Source organism: Arabidopsis lyrata, assembly GCF_000004255.2.
Source record: "Arabidopsis lyrata subsp. lyrata unplaced genomic scaffold ARALYscaffold_2, whole genome shotgun sequence".
Classification (NCBI taxonomy): Eukaryota; Viridiplantae; Streptophyta; class Magnoliopsida; order Brassicales; family Brassicaceae; genus Arabidopsis; species Arabidopsis lyrata.
The window spans coordinates 4,767,848-4,791,901 of record NW_003302554.1 but is presented as its reverse complement, the minus strand read 5'-3'; the positions used below and the strand labels follow the sequence as shown (position 1 = coordinate 4,791,901).

Genomic DNA, 24,054 nt, shown 5'->3' with positions numbered 1-24,054 from the left:
AATCAGAGATTATTAAGTGGATTTAATCTTTAATCGGTTAATTTAAACCGTTACAGATAGAGATCGTCGTTGAAGCAAGTTGTTGTTGTTGCTAGTCTTAAACCAAGGAATTCAACCGATAGGCTAAGGTGAGGGTGGTATTTGCGGATATGCAGTAACCTCTTTTCTTATATACTCTTTGTTAGTTGCTGAGTATAGGCTCCAGAATTGTATTCGTTGATTTGTGTGTATGATATAGTTAGGTTGCTAGTAATATGATATGTGAAATGCATAAGTGACATGATTTAGTAACATGTTTTAACGTATATATCACTACAAGAAATATCTACATTGTTAGCAAGAGAAAAAAGCTATTATATGTCATCAATAGCGTTTTCATAAATGCTGTCTTATGCCCCTGTTATGGTAGACCCTCCATATACGATGACGTTTTTAACATGCTATAATAGACCCCCACATACGATAGCATTTTCATATTATAGCATTATTCAAATGCTATAATATACTTTATTATAACACACGTTTAGTGCTGTTTTATATAATGTCGGAACATTTTTTTCGTTATATAAATAAATTTTATATTGGAACCCAATTTTGTAAAATTTACTTAATTTGACAAACACGTCATATTATATATAACTTTTATATTTTATAAATCATCAACAAGTAATATTACATTAACCAATTAGCCAAACAAGTCTTACATAACATCATATCAAATCTTATACTATCATTATAAGTCTTAAACAAAATAGAACTAACATCATATGGACAGAGACAAACTTCGATCTCTTCAATTTCTTCTCCTCTATCTATTTCGCCTCATCAAAAGGAGAACGCATAAAACTTTGATTTGAACAATTGTTCCTATTAGCACTCCCGTCGATAGGCTACATGAAACAAAAGAACAAGGGGACAAAAGACACCATCTTAGAAGCCTTATTCACTAAGATGAAAAAAGAAATCGACACATGGGAATACATCTACCAAACATACACATATGTATACTACGTACTTGGTTAGCTTGGACATAATCATGATAGCCTTAGAATTAAGGTAATATGGAGTTTAAAACTTGAAAAAACGTCTTACCACTTAAGCTCCTACAACCACATGCAAGCTCCTTCTCCTAAACTATTTATTCTGCAAAACCAAAAACCAAATTAATAAATCGAGAAGAAGGTTGATTTGCAGATGGGAAGAGTAAGTATCTTAGTAAGTATCACCAACAAACAATTTATTCTGAAAAAATTAGCTTAATGAAGTTAAGAATCAGATTATACTGCAATAAATACACATTACAGTCCCATTAGAATATATACCGAGGAATAAAAAAAAGGGAGATTAAGAAAATACATACCCATTCCAAAGGCAGGAAGTTCGACATCATTGTACTGCTGCATATACCTCTAAACAAATCCAATCAACAAAAACTCAGTTACATCAATCATCCTAGACACAAGTAATAACCACAAACACCTAATTCCGAAACCAACACACCATGAGAATAAGCTAAAATAGGATGATCAAACTTGCAGCTATCTCCAAATTTACTTGTTCTTGTTTGCATATAGTGGGTACAATCTTTCTCTCTTGAAAATAAATTTGGGGTGATAAATGTGGGAGATACTAAAGCAGAAACCAAAATATAGCATCAAGAATCAATTGTATCTTTAGTTAAACTTACAATAAGAAAATACGGTTTGCATATAGTCATTTCTCAATGTCTATTGGAAACCATAGATTTACAACAAAACATAAATTATCAATCAATTCTGCAAAATCACAAGTGTTCCACTAAAAACATTGAGGTCAAATTTAAAAACAATTGTCTTTAGGAAATTCTAAAGTAACAAAGACTTAATCAAGAACACTACAATAAGCTATATAGGTTATAGATGTAACTCGATCTAAATAACTAAGCATCCCCTTAGAGATGATTCTAACTTTCAAGTTTTGCGTTGTCCAAACTCAAAACAAAGCAATTGGTCAAACCAATGCAACCTAGATTTCAGCTAACGAGAAAGCATAGAGGAAGACAAAGCAACATCCTTGTGCTTGACCAAATGTAAATCAAAATCTATACTAGGAAAAGTTAAGCTAGAGACCATGATTAAAGCTGATTTTTTTATGCTGCAATTGAAGAAACAATCATTTCCGCTACAGAACTAGAGAATCACGATGAGCAGATGAACTAGAATACAAGCCATTTGCCTATAGATCCTCTCGATCGAAAGAGATTGTTCAAGTCCAGAAATTTGAAAGCTTAGAATACGAGTCACATATCAATCGAATTAAACTATGTACCTTTGTGAGATTGACGTAAAAGAACAATGGTTTCTTGGTGTTTGAAACCTGAATCCGATTTTACTTCTGGGAATCAACGGCCAAGTTCATGTTGTTCACTCCATCGGTGATCTCTTCCATGGTTGCTAATTCGGATCCGTAACCCTAACTTTTTCCGAGGTAAGGGGATGACGAGTAAACAAAATTAACAAGAGACATATACGACGAGGAGAATCAGCGACGACATCGGCGGCTAGGGTTTAGAGATGAGAGGAGACGATTCTTCAGGATGGTGACGAATCACCTGAGACTGGAGGAAAGATGAACGAATGGAGGCAAAATGAGGCTGGCGAAGAGTTTCGTGGAGTCTATGGCGGATTGGAAGAGATCTAGGTTTTTTTGTCGTGGAGTCTATGGGTAATTTTTTTTTGGCTTTGGTATATATGATGGCACTAAAATTTTTTAGATCTGATATATATAACTCTTAAAGTGGATTTTTTCCTAGAAGTATTGGCATAATAAATGATTTTAGCTTTTCGTTTAGTAATTTTTTTATCTTAGCGTTATTTCAATGCTATTATATAGTAATCAAAATAAAACATTCATCTTTTATAGCAGTGACGGAAAATGAGCTATCTTCTTGTGCTATCAATGTTGATATTTCTTGTAGTGTATATATATATATATATATATTAAATTATAAAAATGATTGCGTGTATGAAAAGAGAAAACTAAAGAGTATGAGAAAGATACTTGAGGATGTTGGACTGTAATGGACCGACGGATTCATATACATGTCATTAACCGGTGACGAGCAATAAGAGGAAGGATCAAGCTAACGGGCCGTGGTCTTCCATAAATAGGCTTGAGTAGCCAAAGTTAATAGGCTTGAGTAGCCAAAGTTAAAATACTTAAAACTAAAAATGAAAGTAAAATATCTTATTGTGAAAAAGGCGAATGCTTGTTTGTTCGATTGATAGACATTCTGAATCTATACTAAGTAATGGTTGTCGATTCTATTTGGAACGTGTTTATTGTGCGTCCCAGTGGGCAGAGTTGATCTCCTCACTGAGTAAACTTCTTTTACTCACCTCTTTTCCCCTTTTTCTCCAGGTTAGTAAGTTTCAAAAGTTGACGGTTGAAGTTTGTTCGTTGGTGAATTTTAAAGAAAGAAACGTTTTGGCAAGACTGGATGAATAACATATAGTCCCATCTTTTGTGGCGGGACGGGTGTTATAGTTTGTTTAATATAGGTCAATTAACTGATATATAAATAAAACCTTACCGATCAACTATCATAATACTTGTTTTTTTTTTGTAAATTTAACTAACTATGATAATACGACGGTCATAATAGTTTAAATTTGTTTTTTCTATGCCTGAAAAATATAATTAAACTAAAGCTTATTTGTTTTTAGATTAAGAAAATTTCATTGAAATATAAAGACTGAAACACCAAGCTCTAACGATTAAAATTTTTAAAAAATTTCTCTATGAATATAATGATTGATAAATATAATTAAAGTTACTTTTACAACAGAGTATTAATTAACTTTGCTTGTTTTGCTTGTAATATGATGTGATAATAATTACTAGCATTTGTTTTCTTTTCCTCTTTGATCATCACAAATTAATGTCATATACTTATTATACACAAACTAACCTTTACATATACTAACAAGATTTTAACCCGTGGTACATCACATGACGATTTGTTTTTTTTTAAAAAACTTTAATGATTATGTATTATATATAAAATTTTGTAAATTATATCATTTTATAAAATATTTATATTATATTATTTATAATTGTTATTAAGCAACGGTATACCACATACTATTTTTGTTTATACAATCTTATCTAAATCAGGCTAATTCGATATGTCTAATATTGGTGGTATTAAAAAATAATAAAATGAGGATTTAATCCGTATTGAAGCGGCATATTAATGATATTTTAATTTTTTGTTAATATTAACTCAAACCCATCTCGCCATATAACCTCGTCCCGCAATATAACCCGTCTTGTGTTATTTTATTTTTTATATGTTCAAATGTTCATAATATTATAAACTTTTAAATGATTTTAAATATACCAATTATAATATTTAAAAAAATTTAAAAGTTTAAAAGTCTAAAAGTTTAAAAAAATTTAAATGTTTCCTAGAATTAGTATAGATATCCGGTTCATAATTTCGGATAAGTTTTGACCCGATACAAGTACAAAATGTACTTCAAAAATACTAGTATAGATATGTAATCGATAAAATAAGTTTAATTTTGAGATCAATCTACGGAGTTCAATGGGATGTGAAGCTATAATTCCGAGAAGTTAGGTTTGATTATCCATAAAGAACGATTCTTAATTTGGTTGTATTCGTTTTTCAAGAGCATTCCATTTAAAAGGTATTAATTATGGTCATCTTTCCACATAAAACAATAAAATTTTCTTGTAAATTTATGGAAATAAATATACATGTGCATGTGAACTAAATATATTAACTAAAACAAACCGGTTGATGAATGTCACTATGTATCTGATCAAGGCTTTGGAGAATCCTCAACAAGGTGCCTAAACGTTTCTATTTAGTAATTCTTTTAAAAATTCGTTTCTACGCGTTTTGGTTCCATGTTTTTGTTTCTGTTTCATGCAACCTAGATTTTCTCAAACAAGTTTCAAAAGAATGAATAATTCACGAGTTAAAGAAAGTGCAAGGTGTTAAAATCAAAACAACATGTCAACATGCAACGTTGGTTTTTTTTCATTTACATAAAAATTCATGTGAGATATAAAAAAACAGATAAAGCAACCGATGTGAGATAAAAAAATTTTGATGAGAGGAATTGTGGGCTACTAAATTTGTTACTCTCTAAAATTTTAAATATAGAAGAAATTCATGGTACATATGATTTGTCTTGTGTGGAAAGTTTAAACATTGACAAATAAAAATGGTATGCCTATCATTTACGGATTCTATATACAGTCTCTAATATAGAAATACATTAGTAATATGTTTGTACTCTATTATGTACATCTTTTTTTACTGGTAAGATCAAATATAAAAATCAGTGCCTAAAGAACCTTGTCAAATTAGATTGACTGACTTCCAAATCTTTATGGACTCATCGTAGCTACCAGACGCAATAATTCCCCTTGAAGGCGAGTCCGCCAGAGCTGAGATGAGACCTTCGTGAGCCGGTAAATAGATGAATTTTTTATCAACCCAGTGCCATAGCTTCAAAGACTGTCATTAGATTTGTTACCAAAGTTAGACACAAAGAGTTCACAGATGATTCTATCAGATACATAATGCGATAAATCTTGTAAACCGAGAGTAGTTTACCTTGTAGCAACCGATGATCAAGATTGCGGGATTGCTCGGGTGAAAAACACAAGAGTGGAACCTGTTTTCACCAACGGAACTTAGCTCGTGGAATTTGTTTTCTGCTAATGTCCACACGCTTACAGAGTCATCGGTAACAGATGCTAAATACTTCCCAGTTGTGTCCCAGGAAACAGATAGTACATTAATTGGTGCGAAATCCCTATCAAAATCAACAAGACATTTCATAGATGGAACACTGGTGACATCAGTCATCAAACCATAAAACACATCAGGACTAGGAAGATATTAACCGTACTGTGAATCTCTTTCTAATACTGAAAAAACTTTCAATCAATAAATCTTCTACCTCTAACGTGATAATCCGTGTATGAGTTTCAACATCCACGATTAACACAAAGTTTTGTATAGCTGCAGCAAGATATTTTCCATCTTGTGGCTGGAACCGGACCTGCTTGCACCCTTCTTCCACCTGCTTGGAAAGTCTAAAGATTCGAAAACGGAGTTCAAAGGAGGAGAACGGTAAGTTAAAGTTGTGAAGCTTGCCTCCAAAGTATCAAGAGAAGAAAATGTATCCATGTTCCAGTAGCGGATTACACCGCTGCTATCATTAGAGCAAATCATCTCGGTTTTCTTAGGGTGAAAGTCAAGGGACATCACAGGAGCTGTATGATCATCCATTGTTCCTAGGCAGTAGTAACCAGGCTGCACAGATTCATTGCAATTAGTCTAAACAGAACACTGAAAGCGAAATAAGTTACAAGGCACAGAAATTTTACCGCAACAGCGTCCCAGATTTTTACAGGTTTGTCGAATGATGATGTGCCAGTAGAGTTGAATTAGATCTGAAACGAACATCCGTGATGATATTAGCATGTTCTTCAGAAGCGGTTTCAGCGTGTCCTGTTTCCATGTTCCAGATGAACACCTAGCGACATATGAAATAAACATTCAATTTATCTGCTTTTTAATAAACACGATCATAATTACCTAGATGATCTTTAGTCGTTATGGTCATTGCGAGTTTATAAACAAATGAAAGAAAAATATATGTTCCTTTTCCAGGGATTAACATAAGATGATGTACCTTCCTATCATGCCCAGCGCTCGCCAAGAATTTCCCATCCGATGAGAAATGACAACAAGTGACCTTACCAAGTTTTGGTACGGAACAAACCTCTCTGAAATTGAGGCCTTAGATAACAAAAAGGACCGTGATTACTAGATGTAATCTACTATAAGTAGTCACTAATACACTTTGAGATTTAGGCAGCATGCTCAGAAGTGTTCTATCACTGTCAAGTATCTAACCTCCGCCATCTTGAACTGTAGTAAATTCCACATCTCCAAACTGTTCCAAGTCAACCAAAAAAACCAACAATTACCCTCTAACCATAACAAAACCATGATGTGTATTCAGACCGGCGTGGTTCCTTGCTAGGCAGCCGTTGAAGTAGGTGTGTCGGTGGTCATAGAGAGAACCTTGGGATACGGCGGATGCAAGTCCTTGAGAAGGACGAACCCTGATAAAGCTTGCTTCATCGGTACGTATCTGCCGCTCTCTATCATCTTTATGTATTTCTCCTGTGCAGGGAGTACCCGTGCGGGGTTAGCTAGAATCTCAAACATTGCTTGTGGCTCAGCCTTCTTCTCCAGTATTGCTGTGCTATCGACCTGAAAGGACATAGAGAATCAAATTTAATGGTCCAAATATGCTCAAGACTCAAGATGGAAAGAATTCATAACAAAAAGATCAGAGCATCTTGGCGATGATGCATTGACTTTTAGACGTTGTTAATAATTTGATTGTGTAATACCAGCATAGTGTCTCCACTGTCATTGCAAGACGTTGCGGCACTGGCTGCTTTTTGAGCGATAACTTTCTGCCCTGCTTCGTTCTTATCCCTAGATTTAATGGCTTTTGCTGAGGTTGAGAGCACAGCAGTTGGTAATTTGGCGGCCGAGTAGGCAGTAACAACCGAAGTTGGTTTTGGATACTCAAACAAAGATGGTTTTGCATGCGACATGAATTCAAACTTTGGGAATTTGAGATCATAGTTCAAACCAATAAACGCGGTCGGTGAAAACGCCAAGCTGATGAAGTAAATCAGCGGGTGCCAATACCAAGACTGGCTGAAGACAGCAAGGCCAATGACCGCAGTAACTTTGTCATGTTTTGTCTTAGAGAGAAGTCGTATTGTCACATTCCTTCTGCCAGCATCAAGAATACCTGAAGCCAAAATTGCTCCCATCTTGCTTATTTCATCTGCACGCTTGTCGAGTATTATCTTCTCAAGTTGGCGCCTGCAAAAACAGAGGTCAAATTGTAGTCTACCAGAGATATTACTCTCAGAATATAAAAAGGTTACAAAACATAGGTTAAACTTAGTATACCAGAGATAGTAGGCTTAAAAAATTCAGAAAGAGACTTTTCTCTGACTTTTATCGTTGAAGATATCAGGGCTCACTAACCTAAACGCTCCAACGCGAGATTCGCTTGCTTCACTAATTTGGACCATCACCATCGCCATGGCAATCAGAGCACCTTGTCGAACAAAGTCAACCACATCTGATGTAAGTGGCTCCAGCAAGGATATAGCCTCACTCAGGCCAGTGCCTGCACAGGAGATGCCTACGGCAAGAGCCGCGCCATAGCGGACATGCGGATTGTATGACTGGGAAAGCAGGGAAACAACACAGGGAGTCTACAGTTAAAACATTCAGGCAACCCGTTATGCGTGAATGTGAAAACAAGAGCCCTAAAGGCACGAGAGAAATGGAATATAGAGTCAAAATTTTATTGAGACAAAGAGAATATGAAGTGACCTGCTCTGGATCAGAGTATAAGACAAATCCAAGTGCAAGAACAGCAGTCCTCCTGACATCGTCACTGACATCAGAGACAGCAAAGTGCAGAAGTTGGCGGATGGCTTTGCTGTTTGCGGTTCCTCTGTAAGCCAATGCCAGTGCATACATTCCACCATAACGAATTATAGGATCCAGATCTCTAGTCATCCGCTCAATCAAAGTATCTGCTCCCTCTTCTCTACATATACTGTGAGAGCTATTCCTAGAGCCAGTCCCCTAAAAACGCATACCAACATTTAGTTTTGAAACACTTTAAAAAACTTAGCATGCAGCCACTCACATAACCAAAAATATCCCCAGACTACCCTAAATTACCTTATTATTTTCGCATGCTGAGTCTTGTGAGCATAAGCGAGCATCTCATTTGCCTTATCGGTTGCAGTTCCAACAAATAATAGACCCAAGCTGATGCCTGCAGCTTCACCAGCAACTGCACTGCAGTGTAGAGCACGCTTTTGATATCATCATATATGTATTCATCAGCTGTCCCAAGAAATGCCAAACCAAGACCTAAACAAGCTCCATGCTTAATAACCTGCAGCCATATACTTCCAAATAAGAATTAATCCTCTACGCAAAATACTATCTTTTCTGGTGATATACCAAAAGACCATCTTGAACTGAGATATAGACAAGTCACCTCAACACTCGTACTACGTAGGTTATCACGAAGAAAGTGCCTAATTCCCTCGCCAAGGCTGGCATGAATAATGCCAAGGGCATATAAAGCACCACCTTCAGAATAAGAACTCCCGCCACCACTTGCTCCGCCTTGAGGCAACTATGGGGCCATCAATGACCTACTTTGTTGTAGATGACCTCTATGAATAACACCTAATCCCGCTATAGCACTAAACTTAGCCCAATTGGTGGCCGTAACCTACCAATCCACAAATGAATGGAAAAGAAAGAAGATTATATACTATGCCGCACCATAAACGTTGAAACAAGTAAAAATGTGCTAGGGGAAGTAATAATTTTTACCAAATTCTCCTTGTAAAATGCGTCCCTTGCTGTTCCAGCATGATTTATCGCATTGGCATATATTATAGCCAATTGACTGTACCACGATCCAACAGACTGTTCATTTGTCTCCAGGATCAAATGGCCTGATCTACAGACAACCAATGGCCATCGCTTCCGCATGTTACTCTCTGGAAGAAATGACTTAAGAAAAAGAATATCCTATCAAGATATCAAAATCTAAAAGGGAAATTCACTGCCTCACTTATCATGTGTGTAAAGAAACTGGAGGGTCAGCTGTATTGATGTCTCTCCAGATAAAATTCCCTTAACCTTTGTTAACCTCTGAGAGTACGTACATAGCATCCGCAGGATCTGTTTCATCTGTCAACTGGACATCCCCGACAGTGTTCTCCCTCTGACCGGTAGAGGTTTCAGCAGCTTGAACTGCTACTACAGGAAGGGTCATTGGAAGGCTGTCTCTAACACTCATGAGAAATGCCTGGTGCTCGTTCTCTACAAGATCAAAAGCAATTTGCAACGCCAGTAAAGCATCATCCTTGTCCTCCGAACGAAGAAGTTTCTCCAATATGCTTGCAACACCTTGCGGTTCATCCAAGAACATAAGGCACTGGCAAATGCTCAAATAATCAGGACAAGTCAGCTTCTGGTAGACATTAACAAGTAACCGAAGAACCTGCAAGAATCAAGATTAAATAATCACCTAGAAAGAATTTCAGGTCTATAACACGACAAGTTATACTTTGAGTTACGGCATAAAGGATACAACAAATTAAAAATGCTTGAGAAGATACTATATGGATTATGGGGACTACATGACCATAATATTTGCTAGGCGAGATAAAATAAGATGAATTGTAATCAACCAATAGTATCAGGAACATATTACAGCTATTGAAATCCAGATCTGTAGCCACCAGACTCACCTCAAATCTATATTCTCTACGGTTAATAAAAGAGTGAGAAACATTGATGCAATAAGATAAACTTTTCTGAACATCTTTGCTCTTCGTTATAGCTTCTTCCAACTTATCCAATCTCCGGCATTCTATAGCAATGCCCATGGCTTGTTGATACTTTCCATCACTGATACATCTGTCAAATAGGTAACCATGTAAGGACTGATCAACTAAAAAGACAAGAAAAAAAAATAAAAAAAAAATGGCATCCCATACTTTTCCAACATTTGTTCAACAATAGCCTCCAGTCTGTGGTCAATGTCCACCACCATCTCATTTAACTCGATTGCCTTCCATCTGAGACTAGCATACTCATCTATTGCTTTGGCTGAAAAAAAAAACAGAAGCATCTGATCAGATATTTATTAACAGTCCAATCTTAACATGTCTCTGCATCATTTCTTCTTGGTCCTACTTATTTGCTTATTCTTGCACTGAATCAGGTTGGTATGGTCTTGACTTATATGCATACTACAGTGGCAGCTTAAAGTAATCAGATTTGCGGGAAAAAGGAACATAGCAACAGGCTTCACAATCTTTACCTAGAAGAGTATTAAAGTAATCAGATTCATCAAGCACAGCAAACAAAGATCCAGCTCCAAGGGCATAGGACAATGAATTGTTAAGCTCACCCAAGTAATAGAAAACCTGAGACAAGAGTTAACAATCATCATCAATAAACAAATCTCATAAAATCATCACATAACTTGATTAGAAGAACGTCAAGCTCTAAACTTTTAAGCTTTTAAGCTCCACTAAAAATGTACCTTAGAGATAAGCAATGCAGCAAGCTGTCTTAGATGCTGATTGAACTTTTCATCTTTATATAAGCACTCTCTACAACAACAACAAAAATGTTCCATGAGTCATCAATGTAATTAAGATCTCAAGCTCGTAGTTTTAGAAAAGGACAGTCATAAGCATAGTTACCATATTCAGGAAGAACTCTTGTGTGACATAAAAACAAAACTCTCCTTAAACTCAGATAACAACGAATCTACACAAGAAACTCTCTAAAGATAGTAGTAATACCTAACCTAACATTTCGAAAATTTATACCCAAAATCACTAAGATTTTTCCGGGAATTCTCCGAAGGAGGAGAAACAAGAAAGCGCCAAAGAAGGAGAAAAAATACAAGATTGGGAGGCTAGCGGAGATCTCTGGCCAAAATTGATGAACAAATCTGTTGAGATTTATGAGCGCTTGAAGTTTCAGTGAAGGATGTGTTTCGTTGAGCATTGCGAGTACACTACTCGCCGAACTAATCATCGCCCTTTCCATTTCTGACGAAGAAGAACCCTAATCGAACCGGAATTTCAAAACCCTAATCGAATCGGAACTTCAAAACCCTAATCGGAACCAAATCGTCGACGAATCTCTATCTAACGGAATTGAGAAAAAAGTTTCAGTTTTCAGAAGTTGAAAGACAGAGAGAGCGAGAGGGAAATACGAATGTTAAGTAATTAAGAAAGTGCCCATATTAAATACCTTTTTATACTTTTACCTCTTAACTTAAATATTGCATTTTATTCGTCCCTTTGTTTTTAGTTTTTACAAGACGGACCCTAATTTAGGTGTAGGTGCTTTGATTTTTTACGATTTGGGAATTCTTTTTTTTTTGCACATCGTAAATTTTATTTAAAAAATTGGTAAAACAGAGACAACAGCCTTAAAAAGAGATAATTTTAAAAATGACTAAAAATATAAATGGCTAAACAATTTTTACCAGTTAAATTTAAATTCTATTCACTAGTTATTTTTCGAGAACAAAAATTGTTTTGTTGCAGATGAAAATCACAAACTTCAATAAAAAATTTCGGTCTGCATGTTCTCGCGTGCTACTTGATATTCAAATAGAAAATTTCACTGTTATTGGGCTATTCGTTTGCCAAACGACATCAACCAACAACAACATGTGTTGTTCGTTTTGTAATAAATTTATTAAATATGACATCGACCAACAACAACATGTGTTGTTCTCGAGGATTCGTTACGTAAAAAAATATTTCCAGAGTTCTTGACTATGTTAGGGTTTGATTTGTTTTTCTACAAGTAAATGTGTTTGGTACCAATCATAAAATATTTTCTATATCATATAAAAAAAGTATTTCCAATAACATTTTTTGCATTATCAAATTTCCACAAAAAAAAAAAACTGAAACAGTCGCAAAAGTAAAAAAAAAAATGGATGCATGTATATGATAAATGTTGTGAATAAAAATTTAAGTTGTTTTTTTTTTTTTTTTTTTGCCAGTAAAAATTTAAGTTGTTTAGAGTCTACCAATTATGTACGCACAATAACTTATCTTTATACCTCTACTAGACTGGATTGGACAAGAAACTGTGAAAATATTAAAAAAAAAAAAAAAAAAAAAAAAAAAAAAAAAAAAAACTGTGAAAATATGTTTAAAATTCGCTTAAAATATGCTTAAATTGTGCTCAAAATATGACAAAAACATAAAATTTAGTCATTTGAAACCTTTTAACAAAACAAGCCGAATAGACGACGAAATGATTCAATCTTTTCCCTCTTTTTGTTAATTTTCGTTATGTTTTGGCAGAGGACCCATGTCGTCTCCAAAGTGGATTATTCGGGTCACGACATGGAGACTCTTTTTTACTACGGAACAAACATCGATCCATCGGAATTTTGTTCGTTCTCAAGCCTGACTGAAGAAGATTAGGACTATGCTTTTTCTAATTAAAATCTATATTAACTAATTAGAGACATAAATAAGACTTCGTGTTTATACGTTGTTTCTAGTAACAATTAGACATTTTTATGTAATTTTTCTTGTAAATTATTACAATAATACCCTTTTCAATTATTTTTCTGGTAAATGATCATAATTTTATAGTAATTTAAATTTTTTATATATGGTTATTACTTACCACTGATAAAATAACTTATTGGATCACATGTCAGCTTATCAAAGCTTGTGTTTAGGAGGAACTTAAATTTTTTTATATGAGATATATAAGAGTTATTTGTTTCTCTTTTATTCAAGTATTCTGATCCTCGCAAAAATATTGTATTTTTACTACTAGATTATGTACCCGTGCGTTGCGCGGGGTTTAGTTTAAATTTTTTATCAATGCGAATCTTTGAATTATTTGAATTTTGAAAATTTACTTTACGAATCTTTTAATTTTTTATCAATGCGAATTTTTGAATTTTTTATCAATGCGAATCTTTGAATTTTTTGAATTATTTGAATTTTAAATTTTTTTACTTTACTCATTTTCATTATATTGTTATCTTCTATGATTCACGCGTCGACATCTACTCTGTTTTTTACCTTATATTGGCTCACATATAATATGCTCGACTATGAATTAGTTATCAAGATAGATCGTATATATTTTTTCATTCATATCTTTCAATACTCATATTTTTTTTATAAGTTGCATGATTTTTTTATGGGAGACTCACAAAAATGCCCATTTTTCAATACCATTTTTCAAAAATGCCCCCTTTGGCTGTCCATTTTTTAAAATACCCCTTTTTATGTACAAAATGACTAAATTACCCTTCTTTTAATAAAAGATATCACAAATATATAAGCAAATATAACAAAATTAGGTCCACAAAATACAAAATATTTTTTGGCGGAAAAAGTGATTCCGCAATTTTTTTGGCGTTAAATTTTTGGCGGGAAAAATTTACAAAGTATTTTAAAGGTTTTTTACAGGGTATTTATAAGGTTTTACAATGTATTTTAAAAGGTTTTACAACGTATTAATAAGGTATTTATAAGATATTATAAGATTTTACAAGCTATTTTATAAGGTTTTACAAGTTATAAGGTTTTACAAGTTATAAATACCTTATAAAACCTTATAAGTACCTTGTAAAATTTTTTAAAATACATTGTAAATCTTTACAAAACACTTATAAATACTCCGTAAAACCTTTAAAATACCTTGTAAATTTTTCCCGCCAAAACTTTTCCCGCCAAAAAAATTGCGGAATAACTTTTCCCGCAAAAAAAATTTTTTGCGGGAAACTTTTTTGGCGGGAAAAATTTTTACGAGAAAATTTTACAAGGTATTTTAAAGGCTTTTACAAGTGTTTTGGCGGGAAAATTGCGGGATCACTTTTCCCGCCAAAAAATATTTTGTATTTTGTGGACCTAATTTTGTTTCAAATACGGGTAAAATGGTCATTAAAAATTAAAAGAAGACAAACTTAAAAATGGATTTTCAAAGAGGGCATTTTGAAAAGGGGTATTGAAAAAGGGATATTTTTAACAATTTCTTTTTTTTTTATTAAAGTGATCATTAGAAATCTCGGGAGAAATTTGTCATATAGTTTCTTTGACCATGTTTGGTGTATGTAAAATTGCTTTATAGACTACAAATCTCATACATGGACTCATTCATATTCGCAAACATCAGATTTCAACATCAAATTTTGTATTTTATCTTGACCGTTTGAAAAATACAAAAAATAAATTCACATATATAATTTGACGTATATTATTGTTCTATATAGTATTCTTAATATTGATTTTCTTAACGTAACTTACGAACTCATATAAATCATTCTAATTTTAAAATACATTTTTTAATCCTTAATTTTTACATCTAATTAAAAACTCTTCAATATACCATTACTATTCTAATTTCCAAATAGCATTCATAAATATTATTATTACACAGTTTCTTATTCGATTGGATTATTTTATTTTTATTTGTGATGTTTAGGATAGTTTTTGTTTTATTTCAAATCACCTTTAATTTTTTTATCTACGTTAAAATTACATAAACACTGATTAATATTTAGTTTTTCGTTTTTTAGGTATTCATTTGATTTTTTAAAAAACCCACCACTTTTTAATTTAAAAAACACTTTTAATATAGAAAATTTTATTAATGTTACTATTTATATTATAATTATAAATAATAATATGTACTCAATCCTTCTTATTTTTAATCAATACCATGAATTGATACTTTAACATTTAAAATATATAAATATATATATATATATATATATATATATATATATATATATTTTAATTTTAAATGTTTATTTTTCAGAAATGAATTACTTTTTATTTTTACAACCTTTAATTTTAATATATTTTTAAGTCTTATTTTTCTTTATTCTACTAAATAATCGTAACTCTTAAAAATGATTGTTTTATCATTAAACTATATGATAAGTTTCTTTTTCATATCTCTAGTCATTTAGGAACATTTACTCATTATGTTAACATACAATTATCTAATTTTATGTTTATCCAATCACTATTCAAAAATTTCATATTGTGTGTTATAAATTTATTTATTTTTATTTTTTTAATATTTAATTTATTCTATTGTAAATTATTATTTTTTTAATGAAATATAACAATATAAATTACAAAATGTGTGAATTAATTATAGTTTTAATGTTTTTTGTTCTAATAAATAAAATATGTAGAGCCTACATAAAATTAAAATAGGATGACTTGGATGATGATGTGAACATCCTAGATGGAGAAACAACTCTCCCATTATATATATAGATTCTATATGTTTATTATAAAAATTTATACTCCTAAAAATTTTACTAATCTGAAATAGATAATTGTCGGTTCTAAAAATAGAGTGGTCTTAGTCCACACAAAGAAATAGTCCAATTTGTCTATTGTAACCTCCAAACCCTTAACAGACACTTCCCATTATACATCTCACACACACGAAGAGAATAATAAAGTCAAAATGGCAAGGTGTTAGAATGAGAGGGACATGCAACTTTGGTTTCTTTACAAACCAATAAAGAAAATATAGCAACTAAACTCATGGTATCTATAATTAGCATTGTCTTGTTCATATGTTAAAAAATGTTAGCAAAAAAATGCACATTGTAGTCTGAAATAAAAATGGTATGCCTATCAATTATGGAGTTTATATACAGTCTAATATAGCAATCCACTAGTATGATTGCACTCTATTATGTACACTGTTTTGTACTTGTGAGATCGATATAAAATCAATGCCTAAAGAATCTCGACATATTCGATCGACAGTGTTTATCTAACGGAATTGAGAAAAAAGTTTCAGTTTTCAGAAGTTGAAAGACATGTAGGTGAATGATTGACTAGGAATTGATTCGTCTGAAAATTCATGAACGGTTTTATGTTCTGGTTTCAATGACAAAGATACTTATGGATATTGGTGTTGAATGTAACAAACATATGTATGTATAACAGGCAAAACGAAGAATGATAGGCTAAACACTTATGTTACATTTTGAATCCTTACTACTTCATCAGTGACTCAACTGCTTTGTGTAAAGCACTACTATGATTTGAAGAACCTCCTCTACGTTTAAACAGCGAGTGAGGTCCGTTCCATACGGAATTGTGGTTGTTTTCATTAGGGAAGAGAGTTTCACAGAGACTTAGAAGCTGCGGGTTTCTGACTTGGAACTTTTCTTGCATCTTTATTCGCCATTCTTTACGCTCCAACTCCTGCCGTTTCTACAATAACGAAATAACGCAATTTACCGCAATCGTGCTTCTGACAATTTTTATCTGATGTATATAGCAAAAGAGAGTGGGGAAAAGAAGCAAATACCTTTTGCTCTTGGAGTTGTTTTTCCTTCTCTTCTTCCTCATTCTGAGTCGATTTTGGACCTTCAAGGGAAGCTAAAACAACCGATTTCTCTGCAGCACTAGTCACAGGCTCATCTCCAGTCTCTTCCATTGATATATCAATCGATTGAGTCTTGTCCTCTACATTAGCTTCGGTTTTATTTTCACTCTCCACTTCAACGTTTTCCTCTTCCACCACCTCTTGATTATTTTCAGGCACTCTTTGTGTTCTTGACACCGGACTATCTAGTTCCACGATTTCTGTTTTTTCTTGTTCAGTTTTGTCGTCAACACCAATATCCATATCCTGCTCCTCACCCATGTTTATTGATGAATTATCCACAGAAGGACTTCCTGTAGGTGAAGATTCCTTCAAGAAAGAGATACTAAAGTTAATACCTGTTACAAAGTTTACACATTCCTGGGTTCTCTTTGCACATAAACACGAGCACACCGCAAGATAGACGTGTGTGTAATGTAAACAAAACAAATTACTAACCTCTTGTGCTCCAGAATCTCGCTCACGTTCTCTTTTACGTCGCTTCAGAACACATACCGCACACATGCAATCACTCTTGTGGTGCCTTCTGCAAACGAAAATGATGACTATCAAATAAAAACTGATCCCATTCCCAAGTTTTGGAGGGCGAAGGAAGGCACAAGCTCCATCGTAACTATGAATTCAAAAACAAATGCAAGATGCATGAACTAGGCTACCTAATACATTTTGGCAAAGAGAAAACTAAATTAAGCTACAAAAGATCTGCTTTTATAACCATTGAGTAAGATTGGCTATGGTTAAAGCAGATCTTGTAACAGTAGCTTTGTAAAAGATAACCTCTTGGCTATTTAAACCAAGAAAAGTTTCAGCGACATACCCATGGCGTTTATGACTCTTCTGCTTTGATTGACTGCCTTTGGTGGATGCCTTCCCGCCATCCTCTGTATTTTCTGCTGATAACCAAAGAAACCATATAAGCTAAATCCTAAGCACAATTACTCAGGCCAAAATGCATAGCTAACATATACAATCCAAGTATTGTTAACATTTTCTGCATATTGACATATCTCTTGATAATTTCTTTTCGAATGGAATTCTTTCATTAATGGCCATGCACTTCCTATAATAAGGTTTATACATCTTTGATTCTGGAATTCCATAAGAGAATTAAAAGTGACATACAATGCAAACTAAACGTAACCCGGAAAGTGTAGCCAAATGCTTACACGCAACTGCATTCAGGATTAACTCATCTATCTAACATACGTGCATTTCAACAGAGACATTTCATTAAATAACATCAGCAATGACCATTGTCAGAGGTTTCTGAATATGTTGTATATATATATATATGCCAAGGGGATTCAGAAATGTAACTTTCTATGGAGAGAGCTGTAGCTACCAACTAAAAGATGCTTCACCACAAGAGTCTAAACATTGAAAAGATAAAATGTTAGCAATACCTGCTGATTGCTCGGTATACAACCCTGCTGCAGTCCAGTACTTCATGAAATTTTTCTTCACTCGCTTCATCAGATCCACAATATAATCACCTTTCTTATTGTACTTGGAACAGTTATTCCAAATGTAGTTGACATCCTTGTAAACATCCTCAGAATTCATATACTTGTTGCCTTTCTCAAAATTATTGCATATTGTTCCAAAATCCATAGGTGTCTTGATGATATCAAAGTAGTCCTAGTCACATAACCAGAAAACAGTTACAACTGTCAGACATCAATTCTGAAGCCCCTTTAGAAGTAAAGAGCATAGAAGAGATGGGAAATGTGTAGGAGAAAACATCCCATATTAATAATGTCCCATGACATGGACAAGGAAGTCACATGTTATAACTTTTCATTATTCATCTTTGGATAGTGTCTAAGAATATAAATCATAAGAGCTATTAAAATTTTGCCGTAACCAAAACGCCAAATTTACTCCCCTATGAAAAAGACAATAATCGTTGGAGTTTGTAGCCTTCCCTTGTCCACATACGGAAAGAGAAAGACGAGACTGATGTGGTGAGCTAAATAATAGTGTAGTTCATGTACTAGAGCATTTCTAAGTCCTGTCAAGTGAGACTGAACTGATTTTCGTTTGTTCACAAGAAAAGTAATTAAGCTGCAAAACTATATAGAACAAAAACCATGTCAAGGATATCTACTGACTACAAAAAATGTATAGCTGAATAGTCACATGAGACAGTTAAGATGTAACAGCACTCCCTAAAATGGTGCACTTATCCGAAAAAAGATGTAACTATGTCTGCACTTACAGGAATTCCAAGAGCTTCTGGGTTCACAGGAACATTAAAAGGATCAGCAGCATCCATCTTCATAATCTTCTTGATCACCTAGAGTAATATGACACCAACAGTAACACACAGAAGGTACGTTAGACAAGATATTCAACTTGAACTGTTGGTACCTTTAAAAAAAAGCAATAAATTAAGTAGATTTTTCTGAGCATACTGTAAGAGAATCTTCCAGTTCTTGCTTATTGTATCGTGAATTTTGATCAGTCTTCTTCTCCTCTTTCTGCAAAGAAATCGGTGCAACTTCTGGCTCTTTCTTACTGGCTTGAGAATCCTCATCCGGCGTTTTCGTATCCTTTTGAAGTACTACTGCATCCTGAACCTTGACAGCATCAGCACTCTTCTCAGTAACCGAGCTAGACCCATCAACCATCTTTGAAGTCTTAATCTTTATACCTTTAGTTTTCCTGTAAACATTCAAAAACACCGGCTTCCTCTCAGGCAAACGAGGAGGAACCAATTCCTCCTTTTTCTCAGCAGGCACAACAGGTTTTTCAGACACCGCTTTATCGATATCATTACCCAAGGTCTCATCAGGTTCTGGTGCTTTCGAAGTCTTCAATTTAACCTTAACACGCGCAACTGACTTCGCCGCTATATTCTCAGCTGGATCTACACTCCCAGCAATAGGTGAATTACCACTCCCAATAGACAAAGGAGCATCAACCTCCATTTTAGATTCATCATTCTCACACTCAACAGGAGCTTCAGAACTTTGCTCAGAGGTTTGATTCTCCGCGATTTCGGTTGACTCATTCAAGTTCCCTTCTTCATTGATAGTCTTAGACTTTTTAGACTTCTTCCCTTTCTTATGTCCGCTTTTACGCTTCATACTCTTCGACGACGATACTATAAACCTCGTAACGTATATATCACACACAGAAGCTATAAGAGACTCCTGCAAGAACCAAAACGCTAAAGAATCTTAAATCTGAATCAATCACCACAAAACCAAATCATATGACAAAAATCAATCAAAATTGTTTCAAGAAACACCAAATTTTCGCGATAAAATTGTAGATCACGAAATTCACAATCTATAGAGTCGAAATTAAAAAAAATTCAAAGCAAGCTTGAATTCAGAAACAAGAGCAGAGAGAATTTTACCAGAAAAGGAAACCCTAAATCAAACAAAGCTAGGGGATCTTATTCTCCCGTGCCTTTATAAGATCTATTTATTTTTTTCTTTTCATTTAAATCGAAATAAAGAGAAAATACATCATAACCCTTAAAACAAAACAATATTTACCGACCCAACCACTAGGCCTGGGCAAAATACCCAGAACCGAATACCCGAACCGAAAAACCCGAACAATACCCGAACCGAACCCGAACCCAATTTTTAAAAATACCCGAATGGGTCCTAACCTCCTACCCGAAAAAAACCCGAACCGAACCCGAACCGAATCCAATACCCGAATGTACCCGAATATACCCGAATACAAATATACACCTATAAATATTAGTTATATTTATATTTATAATACCCGAAATACCTAAAATTACAATCATAAATCCGAATATATTAGGTATTTTAGATATTTTTGGTTATATTTGGGTAAAGAGTAACCATTGTATTTTCGATAAATCGAGTATTTCGGTTAGATTTGGGTATATATGAGTTAAAAACCCGAACCCGACCCGAACCCGAAAATATTTCGGGTATTTTTGGTTATTTTCGGGTATTTTGCTTTTTTATTAAAATACCCGAACCGACCCGAACCCGAACCGAACCCGAACCAAATTTTTAGAATACCCGATTGGGTCTTGACCCCTACCCGAATAGACCCGATACCCGAAAAAAAAGAACCGAACCCGAACGGGTACCCGAATGCCCAGGTCTACCAACCACTATTGTTTCGGGTCAACCACCCAAAATCAACAAGTTACGGATCTTCCACCTCTTTTATTCGATTTCAATCCATTTGAAAAAAAAAAAAAAAAATTTCACTCTCTCTCTCTCTCTCATTTTTTTTTCCTTTTCCTTCGTCAACGTTTCTTAAGCTCAACATATTCACTCTACATTTTCCCACTTCCTCATCAATGTTGTTGTTTTCTTCATCTTAAACTGTCAAACATTGAAGGTAAGTCATTAATTTGTGAAATTAAGCTTGTGAAATTGGGGTTTTTATTCAAAATTAAGGTTTTAAATTGGGGAAATGGTTGAAATTTCTTAGAATTTTGCGTTTTATTTCGCTAATTCAGGATGGCTCGTATTTGAGAGGTCTCCTCTATCGCGTCCACATGTACATCGAGAATTGAATCACCGTTTTTTTTTTGTTTTGGTACAAATAAATTTTCTTGGTACAACTGTCGGGATTGGTACAACTAGAGTACAACTATTCATGATAGTGATGTTTGAATTTGCAGGATAATGATGAGGATTCGAAGGATATCCAACCACTACCACCTGAGAATTTTTACTTCAAGCAAACCGATTATACAGGGTAGTGTAAGTTATCATCAAAGACTGAAGATATCCATGGGAAAGGTGAGAAGAATTAGTTTCGTTTGCATCCAAAGTTTAAACACATTTGGCACATGCATAGGGAAGAGAATCAAAATTATACGTGTATGTGGAATATTGGTTTTAAAAAGCGCGCTAATGGAGCGCAATGGCGCATAGCGCACCGAAGCTCGAAGAAGAGGACAACAAGACATGGAGGCGAGACGTGGATGTTGTTGCTTCGCACAGTTTGTATGAGAAAAGATAGATTATGTTGTTTGTCGTTAATGGCATTCATGTTCGGTATTCGCTTAGGAAACATGGCATGTTGTGTAGATTAGAAAGACTTCAAAGTGATTTAATAGATGAATGTTTGGTTTGTTTTTTGTTGGATGGATATTTCACAAACTAGGTACAAGTGTTTTTATAGGTACAACTGTTTTTATTAGGTACAATTATTTCTAAACGGTACAATTGTTTGTTTATTAGATATAAATGTATAATTGTGACATTTGGATTTATAAATAAATTGATTAAAAAATAAAATCAATATAAGTGGGACACATTAAAAACCACATCTAACATGTTATAATTCCAAGATCCCACATGTTTGAACAAATAGAACCCATAAAAACAAATGTTTGGATAAATGAGACCCATCAAACCATGTTTTTCAAGTAGTTGTACTCAAGCTTTCAGTTGTACAGACATGAATATAGTTGTATTTTGTTTTTTAAACTTATCATCAGTAGTACCTTGCACTCAATTGCAATTGTATTTTCTATATTAGATAAATAAACGATATTTAAAGCAATATCATATAATAATATGTGTAAAATAACATGTTTACATATTTGACATAAATACTTGGTTAAAACTTACAAAGTAACTATGAAAGTATAAGGAATGTTTGCTCTTTTGTAGGAACATAATTCTTTAGTTAAAATTTTCAACGTTATATAGTATTATGTGTTAAAATATGATATGTTTGTATTTGGTAACATAGAAATAGATGGAGTTTATTGGTTTTAAAATTTATTACTTGTAAAGTTAAAAGTGATACGTAGTTGTACTACAGTTGTATCAGTTCCACTTAGTTGTACCACGAGAGTGTAAAATGTTAAGTTTAAAATTATACGTACTTGTACCACAGTTATACATGATCCTCTCAGTTGTATCGTCCGATAATACGTCAGTGATCTCCTTAATAGATGCCTTCATCAAAAGAGCTTACCAAACATCTTCACTTGAAATCCATTCTGTTTCATCTCCACTCTTTAAATTATTTCCTCCATAATGAAAATGTATTAATGTGCGATGGTTATTACTCATTATCACCTGAAATAGAATAAAAACTAACTTCAGAATAGTTGTTTTGTTATCTTTGTAATTCATGTTGTATCAGTAGTACCAGTTGTATTTATAATATCAGTAGTACCATAACTGCAGATTGGAGAAATCTTATGTTCTATTTCGCTCGATTCAACCAATACTTTCATAAATTATCAACGCAATCCAACTTTAATAGACTAAAACAAATGAGAATTAATAAGATGAACTCAATAAACATTACTAAAACGAATTTTCAAGAAATCTAAGAATAGCTTTAAATTAGAACAAAAATGTCTTACATTACAAATCTAACATCAACACTTGTTTTTATACTATAAACAAGTTTCAAACATGTTTAAGTTGAACAAAAACAATATAATAGGAAAAGAAATCACCTTCATTTGAGTTTTAATGGTGGATGCGTGGGTTATACGGATGTTTTGAAGAGGATGAATTGTGAGATGAATTGTGATTGGTTTATTTTTTGAGGGTTTTAGTTTTTAATTCAACTATTTTTTATTTAAATAATTCAAAAATTAAAAGAAAGGGCAAAGTGGAGAATGAGAATTATAGTAAAGGTATAAGGGTATGTAGAATAAATGGGGATAGAAGAGAAAAGCTTTGCACATATAGAGGCACAAGAGAATAACATCCCAAAGCTAGGTCGTCGTCAAAGATCCGTGGAGAGGAAGAAGATAGAGAGAGGGAAGATTCAAAAAAATAGAATAAGTTTGGAGAGAAAGTGGAATTTACCAAACGAACTTTTAAAGTAGACCGGCGCTTCTACTGGCTCACAAATTCTTCGAACGTCGCTTATTAGTTTTAGACCCGAGATGGAGCCGACGAGTTTTTAAGACTTTAGATCTGGATATTTACTTGTTACGTCGTTGTTTTACATCTTGGGCTTACAATGGGCCACTTGAGAGTAGGTTT

General features: G+C 33.7%; 2 protein-coding genes, 2 long non-coding RNA genes and 1 pseudogene across 5 annotated transcripts; 1 reads left to right on the top strand and 4 right to left on the bottom strand.

Annotated features, from left to right (window-relative positions):
- Nucleotides 1–629: 629 nt before the first annotated feature.
- Nucleotides 630–2,734, bottom strand: LOC110224262. The gene is made up of 4 exons (XR_002328931.1): nt 2,308–2,734; nt 1,361–1,409; nt 1,093–1,143; nt 630–890 (listed from the first exon to the last, which is right to left on the bottom strand). It is a non-coding gene; the product is annotated as an uncharacterized LOC110224262 (long non-coding RNA).
- Nucleotides 2,735–5,371: 2,637 nt separating this feature from the next.
- Nucleotides 5,372–6,647, bottom strand: LOC110230895 (transcriptional corepressor LEUNIG_HOMOLOG-like). Its single transcript, XM_021035128.1, has 6 exons — nt 6,620–6,647; nt 6,486–6,532; nt 6,176–6,334; nt 5,986–6,101; nt 5,630–5,831; nt 5,372–5,530 (listed from the first exon to the last, which is right to left on the bottom strand). The coding sequence occupies exons 1-6, from the start codon at nt 6,645–6,647 to the stop codon at nt 5,372–5,374; spliced, it is 711 nt and encodes a 236-aa protein (XP_020890787.1).
- An 88-nt stretch (nt 6,648–6,735) lies between these two features.
- Nucleotides 6,736–12,047, bottom strand: LOC9322787 (annotated as a pseudogene).
- Nucleotides 12,048–16,518: 4,471 nt separating this feature from the next.
- LOC9324322 (bromodomain testis-specific protein) lies at nt 16,519–20,537 on the bottom strand. 2 transcript variants are annotated; one of them, XM_002886674.2, is made up of 8 exons: nt 20,451–20,537; nt 19,501–20,241; nt 19,305–19,382; nt 18,490–18,724; nt 17,904–17,979; nt 17,525–17,612; nt 17,009–17,395; nt 16,519–16,911 (listed from the first exon to the last, which is right to left on the bottom strand). In XM_002886674.2, the coding sequence occupies exons 2-8, from the start codon at nt 20,173–20,175 to the stop codon at nt 16,693–16,695; spliced, it is 1,758 nt and encodes a 585-aa protein (XP_002886720.1). In that variant the 5' UTR covers nt 20,176–20,241; nt 20,451–20,537; the 3' UTR covers nt 16,519–16,692. The 2 variants fall into 2 exon arrangements, with proteins under 2 accessions (XP_002886720.1, XP_020891104.1); XM_021035445.1 differs by having other exon boundaries at nt 17,904–17,976.
- Nucleotides 20,538–21,307: 770 nt separating this feature from the next.
- Nucleotides 21,308–22,176, top strand: LOC110230984. The gene is made up of 2 exons (XR_002334082.1): nt 21,308–21,427; nt 21,714–22,176. It is a non-coding gene; the product is annotated as an uncharacterized LOC110230984 (long non-coding RNA).
- Nucleotides 22,177–24,054: the final 1,878 nt, after the last annotated feature.